This window comes from Naumovozyma castellii, chromosome 1 (assembly GCF_000237345.1).
Source record: "Naumovozyma castellii chromosome 1, complete genome".
NCBI classification, from domain to species: domain Eukaryota; kingdom Fungi; phylum Ascomycota; class Saccharomycetes; order Saccharomycetales; family Saccharomycetaceae; genus Naumovozyma; species Naumovozyma castellii.
In genome coordinates, this window is record NC_016491.1 from 144,947 (window position 1) to 160,479 (window position 15,533).

The window sequence follows — 15,533 nt, forward strand, 5'->3', positions numbered from 1 at the left end:
TTAAGCGTATTAGCATATAGATCATTTAAGATGTATTATATCAATAGCCCACACAGATAATATTATTAGCTTAAAAGTTTGTTTGTTTTTTCTTTTATATTTACAAGTACTTTATAATTAACACTATTTATTTCTCGTGGAGAGATCATTTGGCTAGTAAGAATTCAACGTTCTCAAAATAACTTGTTTCAACATGTTCCTTTATCTCATCTCTTGTTAGCCATGCATATTCACCAATTTGTTCTAGGCCTTTTTTCGTCAATTCCAAATTACCTGCCAGTATATGTGATTTAATTAAAAATTCATAGACGTCATTTTCCTGCTTTAATACAGAAGCTGGTGTTCCTGACACCGTCCACGTGTTTATGTTGGGTCCAACAAGAGATCTTAATCCGTCTTCTGCAACTTCATGTAATGGTTTCACCTCTTCCGTCGTGTCTTTTACTACATCAAAGCTTGGGAATATCCATTTACCTAGCGATTTGTCTTGCACTAGCAAATACAACGTTCTTGATAGTTGTCTCTCGAGACTCTTTAAATCATTCAATTTGTCTGCCTCTGTAATCCTTGAATTGGGGACAATCGGTCTAGAAGCATCAGTTAAATCAGTTACTGACTCACTTCCTCCAGTACTGCCAGTACTTTCTGTCACGTCCTTCTTTTCTTTGGGCAAAACAACCTCTTGTTTCAATCTTCTCTCTCTTCCATGCCTGATATCAGGAACACCCCTAGGATACCAAACTCCAGGAGCTTTACTCACGGGCCATTTCTGGGCCTTAATAAAACGATGTGATGCCAATGAACCCCTCTTAAAATAGTAGTATGCTGGGAACGTCCACATTAATCTCTTCTCTAATTCCGATTGATATGCATAGTATTGAGATTCTAATTTAGTCAATTCCGGCGCGATTATTGGTGTTCGAGACAAGATTAAGCCTGCCCTTATAGCTGGTTTTCGAATCACTGGTATAGACATCACCGTTAGATCTTCACGAACCCTTTACTTTCAATGGATCCGTTATATGCTCCACACTGTCAGTTAGTCTTTAAATCGTTTTCAATGTATCCATCCGGGCTTACCGTAGACTATCGAAAATTCAATCGCTCGACACGAGCACATCAATAATATATGAAGAATACTTAAAATATATTATTAAAAGGTAAGTAATGGTTATATAACGGTTACATATAGTGTTGCATAGCAAGGTAGTTTCTTAGTTACGTTGTTGCTGTTGGCTTAGCATGTTCATTAACGAATTCAATTGTGCAGTTGGGTCGATGTTTCCTTGCTGTTGAGGTGGTGGTGGTGCCATGTGCGCCTGTTGTGGTTGAGGATAAGGTTGACCGTACCCCATCTGTTGCTGAGGTGGAGGTGGGCCTTGCATTTGTGGGTACATTTGATTTGTAGAACCATATGGCATACCTTGTGTTTGTTGCATAGGTATTGGAGCGGCAGCCGGAGGAGAGTTGAAGGCCTTTGCAGATTTAGGACCATGTCTTGAATCTGTAGGCATTTTCTTGGAAATTGCCTTTGATGAGACACCTTCACCTACAATGATATCTGGTTCTTCAAAAACAACACCTGTAGTCAAGGGTTGACCACCGGTACCACCCCATTGAGCACTAACAGCCCATTTTTGGTCTACGTCAGTCAATCTATGGATTGGAATTATACTTGTACCGTTTTGGTAATCACAACAATCTCTTGGTCCAAAGCCAACACCCCAACGTAATCTTAGTTGAGAAGAACCATCCTTGTTAAAATTCATTAAAACGTTTTCAGCTTCACGTCTTGAATAAACCTTCACAAAAGCATGTTTACGATGGTTGTTCATAATGATGGATTGAGCTTCTGCGTATGGTCTTAGCAAGTTAGATAAGTCCCATTCTTTCATATTCATGGGGACACCACCAATGAAAAGAGTTCTGCTGAAGACTTTGACATGATTAGGTGGTATGCTTGGATCATAGGATACCGGCTTAGGTCTGAAATGGGGATTTGATGGGATGTTCATTTCATTTGGGTATAAATGATGATTGTTACCACCAATGACCGTTGAGAAACCATCACCAGTAACACCGTTATTTACAGCTGTTGTAGTCGTTGAAGAGTTTCTTCTGGCCCTTGGTGATCTTGATCTATTACGTCCTCCTCTTTGATCACGTACACGGTCACGTCTACTACCATATTCAGCAGTTATGTGAGCCACTTGTTTTGGAGGAGGTGGTGCCACTACAGACTGTGACTCCATCTGAACAAACTGAGTGGCAGCTTGAATATCCTTCAATAATTGTAATAGAGCAGTATGTTGCTTAGTAGGATCATCAACTAGCGATAATTCTTCAGGAATGTTAACATTGGGAATTTGCCTTAATGGTGTCAAGTTATTTAAAATTAGAGTACATCTTTCCTTTGGGTCCTCTGGTAAAGACGTGGAAGATACATTTTTTGAGGTAGAGGTCGTTGACGTGGAAGATGGTGCCATGGCAAAAAATCTAGCTCTTATTGAATTCAAGTAATTCTTTTGGAACAGACCAGCTCTATCCCAAATATCTATCAAAGTACGAATCTTATTTTTATGATCATCACTACTCTTAGAAATAGCCTCAGATAATAAATCTCTTATGGCTTCACCAAGCAAATAGACTCCATGAGCGCATGAACCGCTCTTCGCCGTAGGCTTAATGTACTCCTCTTTATATCTTGCCTCGTCCAAGTATGCTCTACCAATTGAATCAATGATATATAAAGAACCCAACTTATGAGAGTCTGGACAAGTTTTCGAATACTCGACTATTAGAGATATTAGTTGTTCTTCTTGATCAACGTGGTCAAGGGAATAAGTGGTTAATTTTTTAATACGAGAAGCTGAAATACCGGATTTCAATTCTTTAAATGATTCCAAGGTGGTTACAAAACTTTGAATTCCTTCTTCTGTCTCGCTGCTACTCATTATTGCTGTACTTGTTATTTTTGGGGGGCTTTCGAAACGTTTGTTAGTCTTCTACTGTTCGTTCCAACTTCTGTTACTATTTAGATGTAAATAGAAGTGTCGAAAATGAAGTAGTTTCTCTAAAAAATCTAAAAGATTAAAGGCAGATAATACACGATCGTTACGGAGTGTTTATCAGTTAGTTGAGTTTGTTATTGGTCGATGAGAAGGAGAGAGAAAGAGGGATGAAGAGAACGCAATTTCACAAAACGTCGCCCTTTTATACTTTTCAATGACGAAAAAAATTAAAGCTTTCGCGGGTAACCGTTGATATGAAGAGATGGATCTTCTCGTATTTGATGGGATCCACCGAGATTTGGGTGTCATAAGCATTGATAGTGGCACCAAGTGCGGTAATGAGTGCTATTTACAAACTTTCTATCCAGGGGATTAGATCATTTGACTCTAATGACCGGGAAACAATTGAGTTTGGTAAACCCTTGACGCTAATCGTGGGGTCCAATGGGTCTGGGAAGACCACCATTATTGAATGTTTGAAATATGCCACTACTGGAGATTTACCGCCAAATAGTAAAGGTGGTGTTTTTGTTCACGATCCCAAGATTACTGGGGAGAAAGATATTCGAGCGCAAGTGAAGTTGGCTTTTACTAGTGCTAATGGAATTACTATGATCGTAACCAGAAATATTCAACTATTAGCAAAGAAGACTACGAACACTTTTAAGACGTTAGAAGGACAGCTTGCTGCGATTAATCAAAATGGTGATAGAACGACGTTAAGTACAAGATCCATCGAGCTAGATACACAAGTACCCTTATATTTGGGAGTTCCCAAAGCAATCTTAGAATATGTTATCTTTTGTCACCAAGAGGACAGTTTATGGCCATTGAGCGAACCATCCAATTTGAAGAAGAAGTTTGATGAGATTTTTCAAGCAATGAAGTTTACCAAGGCAATTGATAATTTAAAAGCTATCAAAAAGGATATGACAGTCGATATTAAGTTATTGAAACAATCGGTGGAACATTTAAGAGTAGATAGAGATAGGTCCAGAGGCACAAAGATGAATATTGTTCAATTGCAGGCACAAATAGATGAGTATCAAATGAAAGTAAAGGATGTTGAAATTGAACTACAAAAGATAACAGAACAATCTGATAAACTATTTAAATCCAACCAAGAATTTCAACAAGTTCTGTCAAAGATTCAAAACCTGAGAATGTTAGATAAACATTTGAAGGAAGAAATTGAAAATGTCAGCAACTCTGTGGAACTCATTTCATTACCAAAGCAAGAGTTGGAAGAATTACTTGCCAATTTTTCCAAATCATTCGATGAAAATGAACAAGAAGTAAAAAAGATTGAAGTTGAAATTGATATTCTGAAGAGGGACGCGAATCAATCCCAATCTAAATATACTGGCTTAGTAAGGAAAATGGGTGAATTACAAGCAAGAGAAGAGGCGTATAAGAAAAATGTGATTACATTAGAGTCATTATCTATGGCATTTTCTGATCGTTATAATTTAGGATATGTGGGAAACAAACCTCAAGAATTTTTTGAGAAATCTAAGAAATTTAATGATGACCTTAATACCTCATTTTCGAATTTTGAAAAGGAATCAAGAAATCGTTTAAAATCTTTAGAAAACGAACTATCTGAAATAACTAACTCCGAAACGATTCAAAACCAAAGATTAGAATATAGTAAAGCTGACCAACAAAAAATATCTGCTGAAATTGAAAAATTAACTTCAGAGTTGACAATTAACGAGTTTACTCATTCGGATCTGGAAGCTGCGAAAGCGAAATTAAACCAGTATAATGAAAAACTGACTTCTTGGGAAAATGATGATATCATTACTAAACTGAATTCAACTTTGAAAGAAAAAAATGATCAAATGATAATCGCAGAAAGTGATCTTCAACAAATACAGGAACGCATAATGAAAACTAATCAGCAAGCAGATTTATTCGCTAAGCTAGCATTGATTAAAGGCTCTCTAAAAGAAAAGTTACATTCATTGGAAAAAGTAACTGAAAAGGTTACTAATGATGAAAGGGCTCGTAACTGGAAGTTAACAGTTCCTGATGATCTTGATATGGATTTCAAAAGGTTTTATATTAACCTACAAAAGGAGATTGCTGTCAATAACAAAAACATACACGAGAAAGACAAATCATACACAGAAGCAAATATAAAACTAACGAACGCTCAGAAAGAAATAGAAAATTCGAAGGAGACGGAGCAACGCCTTATAACTGCATTACAATCTGCACTACCTGAAGATTGTTCCATTGATGAGTATGATGAAGTAGTACTAGAAACAGAACTATCTTACAAGACAGCTTTAGAGAATTTAAAAATGCATCAAACAACATTAGAGTTTAACCGAAAGGCGCTGGAGATTGCTGAACGAGACAGTTGTTGTTATCTTTGTTCGAGGAAGTTTGAAACTGCTGACTTCAAAAGCAAACTCCTACAAGAGTTGAAAGCCAAAACAGATGCCAATTTTGAAACTACCTTGAAAGATACAGTCAAAGAAGAGAAGGAATACCTAGATAGTCTGAGGGCCTTAGAAAGAGATGTAATCAAGCTTCATTCAACCCAAACGAATTCCAAGAACCTCGGCAATGGACTTACTTCACTGGTAGAGCATGTATCTAGCCTAAAAAAGGAGTTGGCTAAAGTAGAAGAAATCGGGAACGGATTAAAAGAAGACAGAGACCATTGTGAGAAAGTGCTACGACCACTTGTTGATCAAGTTGCTCAATTAAGGAAGGAAACTAGAGATTTAGAAAAGGAATCTCAAGACCTATCCGAGGAATTACAAATATATGGCGATTCTGATGGCGGTGTTCAAACTGTAGATGAGCTAAACCAACAGCAGCAAGATAAGAACAATTTCATGCGTCAGTTGAGAAAAGATATTCAAGATTTACAAAATGAACGTGAGTCAAAGATGAGAGAGCACTCGACGTTACTAAACGTAATTAAGGATCGTAATTTAAAAATCAATGAAATAGAAAGGGTATTACAAAGAAAGCAGAATATTGATGATGATCTCCATTCAAAGAACGCCGAACTGAAAGAAATACTATTAAGAATTCAAACGTTAAAGACTGAGCTTATTGAACTAAGAAATAAAAAGCAAGAACTGTCCAAAGTTTTAAACAATGAGATGGAACGTTTTTCTGGGGAGATGGAGGCCAAAAGGAAAAATTTGGGAAGCATAACCAGCTATTTAGACCGTATTTCTAACCTAAAACAGGAGGTCTCTGAGTTCGATAATAGTGGTGCAAAAGACTTAGGAATGTGTATCCAGGAATCTGAAGACATACAAAAAGAAATTGCATATATCACTAAAGATATTGAAGTAAAACAGAACCATTTAAATAGTAAGAAAGATAAACTAAAGGATTCCAGTAATGAAAAGAGAAATCTTGAACAAAATATTCATCTAGCCAATCTCCGTGCGAAATTAAAGGAAACTGAGAATGATATATCAAGGTTAGATATTCAGAATGCAGAAGCTGAACGAGATAAATATCAACAAGAATCGTTACGTTTAAGGAATTTATTCGAAAAACTAAGTGCCGAAAATGCTGGTAAACTTGGTGAAATCAAGCAACTACAAAGTCAAGTCGACTCATTGTCTCAACAGTTACGTTCTGATTATAAGGATGTGGATGAAAAATATCATAAGGAATGGGTATCCCTACAAACTAGGACATTTGTTACGGATGACATTGATACATATTCTAAGGCACTGGATAGTGCAATTATGAGATACCATGGCTTAAAAATGCAGGATATTAATAGAATCATTGATGAATTATGGAAGCGCACTTATAGTGGAACCGATATTGACACGATTAAGATACGATCTGATGAGGTAAGTAGCACTGTTCGTGGAAAGTCATATAATTACCGTGTGGTTATGTACAAGCAAGATGCGGAACTTGATATGAGGGGGCGATGTTCTGCTGGACAAAAAGTTCTTGCCTCCATCATTATTAGATTGGCACTCTCGGAAACCTTCGGCATCAATTGTGGGGTTATTGCCTTAGATGAACCAACCACCAACTTAGATGAGGAAAACATTGAAAGTCTAGCAAAATCATTGAGTAATATTATCGAAATGAGAAGACACCAAAAGAATTTTCAATTGATTGTTATTACTCATGATGAGAAATTTCTCAATCATATGAATGCATCTCAATTTACGGACCATTTCTTTCAAGTCAAAAGAGATGACAGACAAAAGTCTCAAATTGAATGGGTAGATATTACTAAAGTGGCGGAGTGATTCTTGTTGTGGTTATGCTTATATAAGATGTAATAAGTAAATCATTATAAGTTCACATACAAATGGAAATAAAGAATAGATCTATCGGTTTTAGCTAATAGTTACATCATTTATAAAGGCTTCTGGACTGGTTTTGAAACATTGCTGTTATTAGTGTTTGCTCTTCAAAAGAATTTTCTTTCAATATGGATGTTTCACTTCTTGTACAGATCACAATTTGATCAGCATTTTTCCTAGATTTCAAGAAATCGACAATGGATTGATGTAAAAAATATGCCTTGCCAAGATAGAATGCACCTTTCATTGCACCAAATTTCCAATCCTCGGCTGGTACTATTATATCAATTGTGCCATCGTGCATGAATAGTATAAGATCAAGCAACCTCTTATTCTGAGCTTGGCTTCCAGATAGTACTAGATGGTTGATTATTATTTTCTCTTTCTGAAACTGGAGTATCAAATTGGAAACTTGGTATGCTAGATATTCTAATATTGCAATATATTTAAAAATCAATCCTAAAGTTGAGTCAGTAACCCCATCATTTCCAAATAAATCTGGGGTATCGGGTGTATCTCTACCAGATGGCTTGTTTAATGTAAGGTACTTGAGAAACAAGTAGATTTCAGGTTCTAAATAGATTGAGTGGCTCTTTTTTCGCTCATAGATGGCAATCTGATTTTCCACGTAGTTTATACTTTCAGCAACACTCCAGGATGCTGTTATTTGATGCTTATTAAATAATTTCTCCAATAGAATACCTGTTTCAGAGAAACCAATTTCGAAAGAGCTTTTTTTATCCTTATCTAATACGTTCGTAAATGGTCCCCAAAATAAAGACAGAGGTTGTTGTTGTTCCCCAAAATATTCTAAGGCACTTCTTGGCATTGCATACAAGCAACATGTAGAAGTACCTGCAGCCATAAAGAGTGTATCATCCTTTGTGCAAGCATCAGTGGAAAACCAACTGGCATAGCAATCAATACAACTTTTCGGTCTTACTATAGATGTTTCATTTATTACCTTTGAAGGACCAATACATATAGGGAAAGACGTTTCTGGTAAAGCCCAGACGTAAAATGATAAATCCCAGCCCTGTAATTCCCCATCGATACCAATTCCGTTCACGTTCGGCTTATTTTGTAGATGTACAGTGTTCCAGTCATATTTCTGTGCTAGTGTTTGTGCAATATAAACATGTAAATCATAGACCTCCAGTATGTGGGGGGTCTCATAAAATCCCTCTTTTATCAAATTGATCAATCGACTTAACTTAGGAATTGCCATTTCACCAATAAACCCAGATCTTGAACCTAATGTTGACAATATTTTATTTTCCTTCCCGGAAAGCCCTTCATTTGCAGTTCTGAGTTTATTGTTAAGTCTTTGCGCCTCTGGTTGAGCAGTATGATCTTTCCAAAAGATAATAGAGTCAGTATTATTAGTTTCCTCGTGTATTATTGTAAGTGGTCTGAGATGATCTGCCGGGGAATCACGTTGAAGAAATACCATCGAACATGTAGCTGAAACACCACATATCTTAACAATATAGGAATTGACATGCAATTCTTCCAAGGCGGTAAAGATTGAATCCCTCATTACAAAGGCATTCTGAGTATAGTGCCATAATTTGCTGTCTGGTTCATGCTTATAAAGCATTTCCTTCACAATTGTTTTTATCGTAGTCCCATCCTCATAGTTGAAGATTCCAATTCTGACACTAGTTGATCCCACATCAATACCAATACCAATCTCCATTGCAACATGCACTCTTTATCTACCTGTTGCCAGGTGTAAGTTTCTAGTTTTTGTTCCATAGCGATGGTGCCCAAATAATTTTTCGAGACTTAAACGCATTCCGTTGTTTATAAAGAATTTATTTATTATACAAAATGATTTTAATGATGAGGATTTTATATAGATGTATATATATCCAGATATGTTAACGTCTTGGCCCTCTGCCTCTTCAAACCATTTCTGGTAACTTGAAAGGTACTTTCAATGTGGCAATCTTATAAGTGTTAGCAGCACTCTTTGGGATACCAAATGCTTCAGCTTGTGCTACAGTAGCACCTTTAACGATAGCACCAATAGCTCTAAACAAACTCACAATTTTGGATGGTTTAATGCTTAGTTCTTGTGCTAGCGGAGTGACCTCCACAATGAAATTATCCAAATGTAATACTAGGACTAAAATGAAACATAACAATTTATCTTCATGTTGTGGGTCAATAAAAAATGATCTCTCTTTGGATCTCCCCATTTGACCTGACTTGGCCACTGTAAATCTATCTAGAATCCCATCAACAAGAGTTTCTGGTGGAGAATTCAATCTCTCCATTAGTTTCACCTTGCTAAAACATCTTCTATTTTCATACACACCCATCAATAAGTTCAAGTAATATAATAATTGTAACTTTAGGGCACCTTGGTTCCCCATCTGTGATAAAGTTGTCAATTTCTTATTGACATATTTGGATTTTGTTTGATAAGGCAATAGCTCCAATTTCTTTTCCATATCTTTTTCCTTTAATAGGCTACCAACACGAATGAATTGCATCTCTCTTGAAGGTATTATGTTTTCCACAGGGTAGATTTGTTCCACATCGGTAGCTTCCAAATTAGCTACAGGTGTTGGTCTATCATTGGACACTTGATCATTTAATTCCTCTCTTGTAGGCAAGTCCTTTGATGCTACACGAACAGAATCGACAATATCAACAGCGACAGTGGTCAATTTATCAGAATCAATACGATTTCTTTCCATATCAGCAATTGCCTTCTTGGCCTTCTTTGTACCAAAAGCTTCACCTAAGGCATTTCTTAATACCGCATTGTTACGTGTGGAAGTGTGTTTAATAGTGGGTCCTCTCAAATTCTTGGATGATTTAGCAATCACTTTTGAAGGTAGGATTGGGGTCTTATAAAGTTGAAGCTTTTGAGTCTTCTTGTTATAAAGAGCAATGACAGATTGGGTGGCATTACTTGCGTAATGATCTGTGGCACCTTCATATTCCAATCTGGAGTTCTCACCATGTAGCAGGAAATCCTGTGCGGAAGAAGATGATGATTTCTTCTTGTATAAATCAAACTTGGCATCCTGTGGGACATTGACACCTTTGAAGAAGCTTCCAATGGCGACGGATGGATGTTCTTGGACAGACTCCACTTCAAGTTCTTGGACGGATCTCTTGGGGGACATTATGCTACTACGATATGTGATCAATTTGGCTTATTAAACCACTTTCAAACCACGCTATAGACATTATTCAGTAAGCTCATCTCATAAATCTGAAAATTTTTCAAAATCTCAAATTTTTCATCACGGTTCCCCGGGTAACGGTCGTTTTTCTTCGAGTTCAATAGTGAAAAATTCGGATTGCTTCCCATTTCATACATTATTGGAAGAATTGAACTAGTCTCTTAATGCCAGATGTTATAAATGGGTTTCTACCTTAATCGTATCAAGGTTATCAATAGTTTGTTGTTTCGTTCACCATTGCGCTTTCAGTCACCTATGTCCACAGCCGCCCCTCAATCTAAGGTTGTCCAGCCAAAATGGCTCAAGCCACAACCACCATCTGACATTGAAGCTCACACTTTGAAACTCTACAACTCATTGACCAGATCTAAGGATCCATTTGTTCCATTATCAGGTACGAAGCAAGTTTCGTGGTATTCTTGTGGTCCTACCGTGTATGATGCATCTCATATGGGCCATGCTAGAAATTATGTCTCCATCGATATCAATAGAAGAATCCTTCAAGATTATTTTGGTTATGATATCAATTTCGTACAAAATGTGACTGATATTGATGACAAAATTATCATTAGAGCTAGACAAAATTATTTATTTGATCAATTTGTTGATGCGGCCAAGGGTTCTGTCGATACGGAAAAGGTTCAATTGGCCCTCGATGAATATATCGTTAAGAATCTTAAATTAGATAAGACCATGAATTTTGATGAATTTCAAAAATGGAATGAATCCCTAGATATGGAGAAAGAAAAGGAAATTAACCCAAAGTTACCCATGCACATTACCGCAATTAAGAATACATTCACAGCATTGACCACTTTGACCAATGAACCTGATCAATTTTACAAGAATGTCAAAGATGTTTTAGTGCCATTATTGGATAAAGAATTGGGGTCTACCATTAATGATCCAGAAATTTTCCGTAAGTTGCCAGCATACTGGGAAAGACAATTTGATACTGATATGAGTAACTTGAATGTTTTGGCACCTACCATTACTACTCGTGTTTCCGAGTATGTTCCCGAAATTATCGCTTTTGTCGAACGTATAATATCCAATGGGTACGCCTATGCCACCACAGATGGATCAGTGTATTTCGACACTGTCAAGTTTGATTCATCTGATAAGCATGCCTATGCTAAATGTCAACCATGGAATAAAGGTCAATTGGATTTGATTGAAGATGCAGAAGGCTCTTTGTCCAATTTTGTTGATTCTACAAAGAGATCTAAGAATGATTTTGCATTATGGAAGGCATCAAAACCAGGTGAACCTCGTTGGGATTCTCCTTGGGGTGCAGGCAGACCAGGATGGCACATTGAATGTTCTGTGATGGCATCTGATGTTCATGGGTCCTCGATGGATATTCATTCAGGTGGTATCGATTTGGCATTTCCTCATCATGATAACGAATTGGCTCAATCTGAAGCATGCTTTGATAATGAACAATGGGTTAATTATTTCTTACATACAGGCCATTTACATATTGAAGGTCAAAAAATGTCTAAATCTTTAAAGAATTTCATTACCATTGATGAAGCTATGAAAATGTATTCTGGGAGACAATTAAGGTTGGCTTTTGCTTCTGTTCAGTGGAATAATCAATTAGATTTCAAAGAAGCTTTGATCCATGAAGTTAAATCCACAGAATCCACATTGAACAATTTCTTCAAGAATGTAAGAGCTTTGAACAATGATTACTTGGCTCAATTAGCAGAACGTGAGAGAGAAACTCCAATTTCCAAGAAATTTACCGATTTGGAAAGATCATTAATGGAACAACTTAAGGTTTCACAGGATAAAGTTCATGTTTCATTCTGTGATAACTTAGCTACACCTCAGGCACTAAAGGCTCTTGTGGAATTGGTCACCTGCACAAACACATATATTTCCACTGTGGGTGCAAATCTGAAAATTGAACCAGTGTTGGCCATTGCCAAATATGTGACTAAAATCTTAAATATAATTGGATTTCCAGCTCGTCCAGATCAATTAGGATGGGTTGACAGTACTGGCGCTTCTTCCTCTGCTAATGAAAGCTCGGTTGAAGACATTGCTATGCCCTACGTGAAATGTTTATCCACTTTCAGAGACCAAGTACGTGACTTAGCCATTGCGAAGGCAAATGTTTCAGAATTCTTGAAGTTGACTGATAAGATTAGAGATCAAGATTTGTTGAGGTTGAATGTGGCTTTAGATGATAGAAATGGTCAATCAGCTTTGGTCAAATTTTTAACTGTTGAGGAACGTGAAGCAATGTTGAAGATTAATGAAGAAAAATTTGCTAGAGAGCAAGCTAAATTGCAAAAAAAATTGGAACAACAAAAGTTAAAGGAATTAAAAGAACAAGAAAGAAAGGAAAAGGCTAAGGTACGTGCTGAGGATATGTTTAGAACAGAAGACTACTCTGTTTGGGACGAACAAGGTCTTCCAACAAAGGACAAGGAAGGAAATGATGTTACAAAAAGTATGACTAAAAAATTGAAGAAACAATGGGAGCAACAAAACAAGTTACATCAAGAATATTTTGGTTCTGCATAGATAAATGTATGTTTGTAATATATAAAAAGAGTACATCCATCATATAAATTATAATACTAATAATCACGAAAAAAAGATAATCCGAAATTTTAAACATGAAAAGAAATTACAAAATTTATCAGATGAGCTTTCTCGAAACAAAAGAGAACTACAAAGAGCTGAACAAAGATGAATACGATAGAAGATTCCACAAAGCGGTATGTTTGAGAATTACACATTCACCTTGGAAACCGTGCTTGCGATTACTAACAACAATATTATATTCAAATAGAGATGCATTTTTAGGATTAGCAGATTGTGAAGTAGAAATTGAAACAATTGATAATGATGTTGAAAGATTTAAATTAAACAAATTAAAGCCATTCTACGAGAAGCGTGATAAGTATATCGATAATATTGATGATTTTTGGAAAGTAGTACTCTCACAGAATACAGATTTTGCCAATTATATAAGAGCATCTGATTTTAAATATGTGGATAATATTACAAAAGTGGTAGTAAAATGGTTGATTTGGGATGAGAATAGTAATGCTGACATTAATGTTAGAGACTTTTCCATAACTTTCCATTTCAAAGGTATTGAACATGATTTCCCAGAACAAAGCATCACAAAGGTATTCAAAATGACAAAAATGCAAAGTAATAAGGATTTTGATGACGATGATGAAGCTGGTGAGGATAACGAAACGATAGGTGTTGAGGAAGTATTGACTAGTGAGCCTGTGGATATTGAATGGCCCCAAAGTTATGAGTCCATTAATCCATCTTTGATAGAAGATAAGCGTAGTCCTCAAGGAAAGAAGAATTATCGCCAAGGTATGAAATCCTTTTTTGGATGGTTCAAGTGGACCGGTAAGAAACCTGGGAAGGAATTTCCACACGGTGAAGATTTAGCCAGTTTGTTATGCGATGACATATATCCATACTGTGTCAAGTATTACACTGAAGCCCAGAGAGACTTGGAAGATGAATATAGTGACTCGGAGGACGATAACAGTGATGAGGAGCCTCTCGACTTACCAAAGCCAGAAGGTGAGGATGAAGATGGTGAGTCTGACAAACTTGCCAGCAAAAAGAGACGTGTTTAATCAGTCTTATAGCTTTTTAAGAATGTATATATATGCCGTCTCCTCCACTTAATAATCTAAACCATTGTTTGTATTTCGCTGTTTCTTAATAAAAGGATTAGGGCCTTTTCTAGTACCTGAGGCAGCCTTTTCAATCTTATTTGTGGGTTTTTTGGAGGTCATTGTAGTTTTTCTTTTCTGTTGCTTATAAGCCTGTTTTAGTTTGCTCATTGGATCTTCTGATGAAAAATCTATCTGTTTCTTGTTAGATTTGGAAGAGGTATCAGAAACAACTTTATCTTTTGCCTCTTCTTCTTCCTCTTGCCTTTTAATGACAGATGCATCTAATTTTTTCTTCCCTAGTAAGTAATCTTCCTTTTCATCTTTAAATTCATGAGAGTACATCCACTCTAATCCAGTCTGCTTCTTTTTATTTGATTCACCTTCTCTATTGGCGTCCAGCAATTCATTAAATTGACGTTCCTTTTCAATCTCTTTTTTCCTTTCCTGTAATTTAGTTTCTTCAATTAATAACTGTTGTTCATTTTCCCAAACTTTCTTTCTATTTTTGACTAGTTTTGGATTCCAAGACTTCAGTAGATTCAAATCGCCCGATCCCATTATGTTATCTTTGATGTGTTTCCTCTATGATCTTGTATCTGGCAGCGATGAGCTGACCAACTAACAGGCATTTATTTAAAGTAAATGAAGAAAAAAAAATATTCTTGCAAATTAATATGTGTTAATAATAAAAACAATTACTTGGCAAATCTATATAACTAAACTATTTGAATGAAAATAAGGGAAGATAGTGGTAGCAATGGAGGATAATACAGAGAGAATAAATTAAAACCCATGAATCTTAATGTTTTTCTTTTGGAAACCTAGTTGAGAAATCATAAATTCACAAACCTTAGCTCTTTGATCCCCTTGTAATTGAATAATTTCCCCCATTTCAACGTCCTTGACGATGTTACCGTTACATGCAAAATCCTTCTTCAACACTTTCAAGATTCTCTTCAAATCATATTCAGCGGGGACACCTTGTACCGTAGTTAATGTCTTTCTACCATTTCTCTGTTGGATTCTGATATGGATGTAGTTAGCAGCAGCAGTTTCGTCGTCTCCAGTGTCAGCGAAAGGATCAAATGATTTCAAGTTCTCGATAGACATATACAGACAGATATGATGGATGCTCTTGGTGATTCCTCTTCTTGAACCTTGGAGTTTGAGTATTCGAAGAAGCTGCAACTTTTTTTCACTTTCTTGTGATTGCAATGGAAGAAGAAAAGTGGTTGCGCTTATGTAATCTACAAAAGGAGGGTAACACTTTTGCTTTAGTCACGTGTTATTAACCCTAATTATTTTTAATTCAAAACAAGCCCTTAGTTTTATAAAACCCTA

At 36.3% G+C, this 15,533-nt stretch overlaps 9 protein-coding genes across 9 annotated transcripts; 3 read left to right on the forward strand and 6 right to left on the reverse strand.

Annotated features, from left to right (window-relative positions):
- Nucleotides 1-145: 145 nt before the first annotated feature.
- MRPL17 (mitochondrial 54S ribosomal protein mL46) lies at nucleotides 146-976 on the reverse strand (the record flags this gene model as incomplete). The annotated part of the gene is made up of 1 exon (XM_003672978.1): nucleotides 146-976. One exon carries the CDS (start codon nucleotides 974-976, stop codon nucleotides 146-148), a length of 831 nt encoding a protein of 276 aa, XP_003673026.1.
- A 238-nt stretch (nucleotides 977-1,214) lies between these two features.
- NRD1 (Nrd1 complex RNA-binding subunit) lies at nucleotides 1,215-2,954 on the reverse strand (the record flags this gene model as incomplete). Its single annotated transcript, XM_003672979.1, has 1 exon — nucleotides 1,215-2,954. The coding sequence occupies one exon, from the start codon at nucleotides 2,952-2,954 to the stop codon at nucleotides 1,215-1,217; it is 1,740 nt and encodes a 579-aa protein (XP_003673027.1).
- Nucleotides 2,955-3,349: 395 nt separating this feature from the next.
- On the forward strand, nucleotides 3,350-7,264 carry RAD50 (MRX complex DNA-binding subunit; the record flags this gene model as incomplete). The annotated part of the gene is made up of 1 exon (XM_003672980.1): nucleotides 3,350-7,264. One exon carries the CDS (start codon nucleotides 3,350-3,352, stop codon nucleotides 7,262-7,264), a length of 3,915 nt encoding a protein of 1,304 aa, XP_003673028.1.
- Nucleotides 7,265-7,370: 106 nt separating this feature from the next.
- Nucleotides 7,371-9,020, reverse strand: MPA43 (Mpa43p; the record flags this gene model as incomplete). The annotated part of the gene is made up of 1 exon (XM_003672981.1): nucleotides 7,371-9,020. The coding sequence occupies one exon, from the start codon at nucleotides 9,018-9,020 to the stop codon at nucleotides 7,371-7,373; it is 1,650 nt and encodes a 549-aa protein (XP_003673029.1).
- Nucleotides 9,021-9,228: 208 nt separating this feature from the next.
- On the reverse strand, nucleotides 9,229-10,464 carry RPA49 (DNA-directed RNA polymerase I subunit RPA49; the record flags this gene model as incomplete). Its single annotated transcript, XM_003672982.1, has 1 exon — nucleotides 9,229-10,464. One exon carries the CDS (start codon nucleotides 10,462-10,464, stop codon nucleotides 9,229-9,231), a length of 1,236 nt encoding a protein of 411 aa, XP_003673030.1.
- Nucleotides 10,465-10,704: 240 nt separating this feature from the next.
- CRS1 (cysteine--tRNA ligase) lies at nucleotides 10,705-13,062 on the forward strand (the record flags this gene model as incomplete). The annotated part of the gene is made up of 1 exon (XM_003672983.1): nucleotides 10,705-13,062. One exon carries the CDS (start codon nucleotides 10,705-10,707, stop codon nucleotides 13,060-13,062), a length of 2,358 nt encoding a protein of 785 aa, XP_003673031.1.
- Nucleotides 13,063-13,157: 95 nt separating this feature from the next.
- VPS75 (Vps75p) lies at nucleotides 13,158-14,150 on the forward strand (the record flags this gene model as incomplete). Its single annotated transcript, XM_003672984.1, has 1 exon — nucleotides 13,158-14,150. One exon carries the CDS (start codon nucleotides 13,158-13,160, stop codon nucleotides 14,148-14,150), a length of 993 nt encoding a protein of 330 aa, XP_003673032.1.
- A 48-nt stretch (nucleotides 14,151-14,198) lies between these two features.
- On the reverse strand, nucleotides 14,199-14,750 carry CWC25 (U2-type spliceosomal complex subunit CWC25; the record flags this gene model as incomplete). The annotated part of the gene is made up of 1 exon (XM_003672985.1): nucleotides 14,199-14,750. One exon carries the CDS (start codon nucleotides 14,748-14,750, stop codon nucleotides 14,199-14,201), a length of 552 nt encoding a protein of 183 aa, XP_003673033.1.
- A 225-nt stretch (nucleotides 14,751-14,975) lies between these two features.
- SUI1 (translation initiation factor eIF1) lies at nucleotides 14,976-15,302 on the reverse strand (the record flags this gene model as incomplete). The annotated part of the gene is made up of 1 exon (XM_003672986.1): nucleotides 14,976-15,302. One exon carries the CDS (start codon nucleotides 15,300-15,302, stop codon nucleotides 14,976-14,978), a length of 327 nt encoding a protein of 108 aa, XP_003673034.1.
- Between the last annotated feature and the right edge of the window lie 231 nt (nucleotides 15,303-15,533).